Below are 4379 nucleotides of genomic sequence, written 5' to 3'. Positions count from 1 at the left end.
GACATCTGATATGTGTTTAATGTAAATAAACAAGGAAGTGAATAGGAGTGTATAACCAGTAAGACAAATCAATGATAAATGTCATGATGAGCTCTATGAAACTTCAACACATGTTGTTTGTTGTGGGAGTATCACAAAGGTAAGAGGTCAGAATATGATCATTTCACGATAGGTGGTCTATCTTTTTAAGCTATGAATATATTCCAATAGAGAATGAATGTAAAACTTTATTTCAGAAGTTTACAACATTTATGTATTTTATACAATAATAAAAGGATAACAAATAATTGTTTTAACACAGTAAGGCCTATCATTATGATCATTTAGTCGATTTATTTTTTTATTGATTGGTTGGTTGATTGATTGGTTAAAGGAGAGGTGTTGCAATCAGAAGTTTTTGGTGGGGTCGAACTTGTCACACATCTGGACGTGGACGTGAGAAGTGATCCCTGGGTAGACACTCTGCATGGGGAGTAGGGTCCCAATCCTCTGGCCCTTCTTCACCAACCCAGAGTAACTGTCAGGCTTCACGTAGAACAGCTTAAAGCACAGAGCTGGAAAACAGAAAACCACAGTGTGAGTCGATCAATCATTCAACCAGTCAATCAATTAATTAGCCATATATTCTTCCATTACATTCCGCCATGTGACACATTAGTTGCCGGTATATACTGTACCTCAGTGAAACAGTAGTCAGAACATCGGGATGCATTATTACAATAGGCATAGCGTTAACTGTGCTATTGATCTCCTTCCAGGGTATTAAAACAAATGATTCAGGATAGACTATTGATCTCCTTCCAGAGCATTAAAACAAATGATTCTGGATAGACACTGACCCTCCCCACTGAGGTTGATCCCATCGTTGATGGCTGCCTTCTTCGGGTTTGTGTACACAGTCATTTTGCCGTTGAGTTTCACATCAAATGGAGCGTACACTGTGGCCCCGTCGTTACACACGATGTCAATGCCCTCATGCACATGGTCTGTTCTGGACATAGAGATTAGAAGGGGTTAATGCAGAGGGATTCACAAAGCATTCACAGTCTTTCATTCAGACCACTATGGTATGTTTTCACTTGTAGTTTTCTGAGTATTGTACTGTGTACAGTCAGAGCAGGGGTCTAAGATCAAATTGATATAATTCATATTGTACTAATGGGTTCTTAGAAATAATTATTATATGTGGTTACCATCTTACCAACTAAATTATGAAGTAAATTGCGAACAGTCAAATAAAGCAAAACCAAACTGATACATCAAAATGCAAGCCACAAATACACACACACACACACACTTGCCATTACATGTGTGCTCCGTACTGTCCTTGTCCCAAGTTGTCCCCTGTACTCTTCCTGTTACTGGAGTTGCCGTTACACAGCTGACCAAACTTGACCATCTCACACTCTAACAACACAGCTAGAGATGAAATGGACAACAGATATGTTGACTGAGGAGGAAACCCTTTTATGCTGATATTCTTTTCCACTAAACTAACTAACGGGCATTTATATTAATGGAGCAGTGCAGTCAAAAACGTGATTTTCCTGTGTTTTATATATATTTCTACACTGAGGTTGGAATAATACTGTGAAATTGTGAAAATTATGATAATGCTCTTTTAGTGTTAATGCTGTTTGAAACGACTGCCTGACATTTCTGGGTGTTTTATAAAAATAAGTTAATAGACCAATAAGAAATATAGTTTTTCCTCTCTACCATTAACAGCTTGTTTTCATGTTACACATCCCTCACATTTGGCTCCTCCAATTAGGCCCCTCTCTCAGATTACTCCCAGACAGTCCTAGCAAATTTCTTGCTTGAGAAATTGCATGTAGCTTTTTGTTTTAAACAATTTTAATTGAAAACAATCACAGTAAGGTACTTAATTGTTACCCAGAAATGATTTGATTTTGACATAAAAACTGCATTGGACCTTTAAGATGACAAAATAATATTGAACAGAAACTGCACCCAGAACCAAATCGCATGTGCGAGCTGACCAGCTACTTGATATGAAATATCTAATCTATATAACAACGTGATAGCTATCGTAATGGATTGACCTAATAGTTGAACGAATAGAAGTCATTTTGGGTTCTTCTTACCTATGAGGACCACAGTAAACAGAAGAACAGCTGTCTTCATGTTGATGCCTGAGGTGATGGTTTCACTCAAGGAGAAACTCTACAAGAAGGTCTTGCTCAGCTTCAGTCTGTGCTTCTGACTGCACAAGGTCTGTGCTTTATTAAGTACCTCATGAAGTGAGGACTTTACCACATTACACACCCTTGTTTCAAACTCTTACCACAGAGTGGAAATGTGGAAATTCTTTGTTAAATTTGTGAAATCCCGAAAAAATATTTGGTGTTCTCAATTGGTAGAACAAAATGGTGGACAGCAGGATAAACAAATGGTGACATGACCCTGAACTCCATTACATTACCTGTAACTTCTCATCTGCTCCAATTTCGCTCAAGTAGTGCTCCAGTAGTGCTCACTTCAGGAGCTCAGGGCATGCCCGGCCCAGCATGCATTTGTAGTCTACTTTTGTGCAGTGGAAAGTTTTTTGGGGGATTAAGTTCATTTTCATGGCAAAGAGGGACTTTGCAAATAATTGCAATTCATCTGATCACTCTTCATGACATTCTGGAGTATATGCAAATTGCCATCATCAAAACTGAGGCAGCAGTCTTTGTGAAAATTAGTATTTGTGTCATTCTGAAAACTTTTGACCACGACTGTACTGTTTAAACCAAATGGTAGGTCCAGGTAGTCACAAAAATACACTGCTCAAAAAAATTAAGGGAACACTAAAATAACACATCCTAGATCTGAATTAATGAAATAATCTTATTAAATACTTTTTTCTTTACATAGTTGAATGTGCTGACAACAAAATCACACAAAAATTATCAAGGGAAATCAATTGTATCAACCCATGGACGTCTGGATTTGGAGTCACCCTCAAAATTTAAGTGGAAAACCACACTACAGGCTGATCCAACTTTGATGTAATGTCCTTAAAACAAGTCAAAATGAGGCACAGTAGTGTGTGTGGCCTCCACGTGCCTGTACGACCTCCCTACAACACCTGGGCATGCTCCTGATGAGGTGGTGGATGGTCTCCTGAGGGATCTCCTCCCAGACCTGGACTAAAGCATCCGCCAACTCCTGGACAGTCTGTGGTGCAAACGTGGCGTTGGTGGATGGAGCGAGACATGATGTCCCAGATGTGCTCAATTGGATTCAGGTCTGGGGAACGGGCGGGCCAGTCCATAGCATCAATGCCTTCCTCTTGCAGGAACTGCTGACACACTCCAGCCACATGAGGTCTAGCATTGTCTTGCATTAGGAGGAACCCAGGGCCAACCGCACCAGCATATGGTCTCACAAGGGGTCTGAGGATCTCATCTCGGTACCTAATGGCAGTCAGGCTACCTCTGGCGAGCACATGGAGGGCTGTGCGGCCCCTCAAAGAAATGCCACCCCACACCATGACTAACCCACTGCCAAACCGGTCATGCTGGTGGATGTTGCAGGCAGCAGAACGTTCTCCACGGCGTCTCCAGACTCTGTCACGTCTGTCACGTGCTCAGTGTGAACCTGCTTTCAGCACAGGGCGCCAGTGGCGAATTTGCCAATCTTGGTGTTCTCTGGCAAATGCCAAACGTCCTGCACGGTGTTGGGCTGTAAGCACAACCCCCACCTGTGGACGTCGGGCCCTCATACCACCCTCATGGAGTCTGTTTCTGACCGTTTGAGCAGACACATGCACATTTGTGGCCTGCTGGAGGTCATTTTGCAGGGCTCTGGCAGTGCTCCTCCTGCTCCTCCTTGCACAAAGGCAGAGGTAGCAGTCCTGCTGCTTGGTTGTTGCCCTCCTACGGTCTCCTCCACGTCTCCTGATGTACTGGCCTGTCTCCTGGTAGCGCCTCCATGCTCTGGACACTACGCTGACAGACACAGCAAACCTTCTTGCCACAGCTCGCATTGATGTGCCATCCTGGATGAGCTGCACTACCTGAGCCACTTGTGTGGGTTGTAGACTCCGTCTCATGCTACCACAGCTCGCATTGATGTGCCATCCTGGATGAGCTGCACTACCTGAGCCACTTGTGTGGGTTGTAGACTCCGTCTCATGCTACCACTAGCCGGACCAAGCTATCTGGCTGGACCTAGTTGTCGTGCCGGCCAGCCGGACCTAACTATCTGGCTGGACCTAGTGGTCGTGCCGGCCGGACGGACCAAGCTATCTGGCTGGACCTAGTTGTCGTGCCGGCCGGCCGGACCAAGCTATCTGGCTGGACCTAGTTGTCGTGCCGGCCAACCAGACCAAGCTATCTGGCTGGACCTAGTTGTCGTACCGGCCAGCCGGA

The 4379-nt window shown here is 43.8% G+C and overlaps 1 protein-coding gene across 1 annotated transcript; it reads right to left on the bottom strand.

The window, feature by feature from the left end:
* Positions 1-209: 209 nt before the first annotated feature.
* LOC311107463 (leukocyte cell-derived chemotaxin-2-like) lies at positions 210-2240 on the bottom strand. The gene is made up of 4 exons (XM_084149958.1): positions 2109-2240; positions 1308-1419; positions 840-991; positions 210-554 (listed from the first exon to the last, which is right to left on the bottom strand). The coding sequence occupies exons 1-4, from the start codon at positions 2146-2148 to the stop codon at positions 388-390; spliced, it is 471 nt and encodes a 156-aa protein (XP_084006084.1). The 5' UTR covers positions 2149-2240; the 3' UTR covers positions 210-387.
* Between the last annotated feature and the right edge of the window lie 2139 nt (positions 2241-4379).

This window comes from Coregonus lavaretus (assembly GCF_964263955.1).
Source record: "Coregonus lavaretus genome assembly, chromosome: 32".
Taxonomy (NCBI): domain Eukaryota; kingdom Metazoa; phylum Chordata; class Actinopteri; order Salmoniformes; family Salmonidae; genus Coregonus; species Coregonus lavaretus.
Note: the sequence above shows the minus strand (reverse complement) of the source record. Positions and strands in the feature narration are given on the sequence as shown.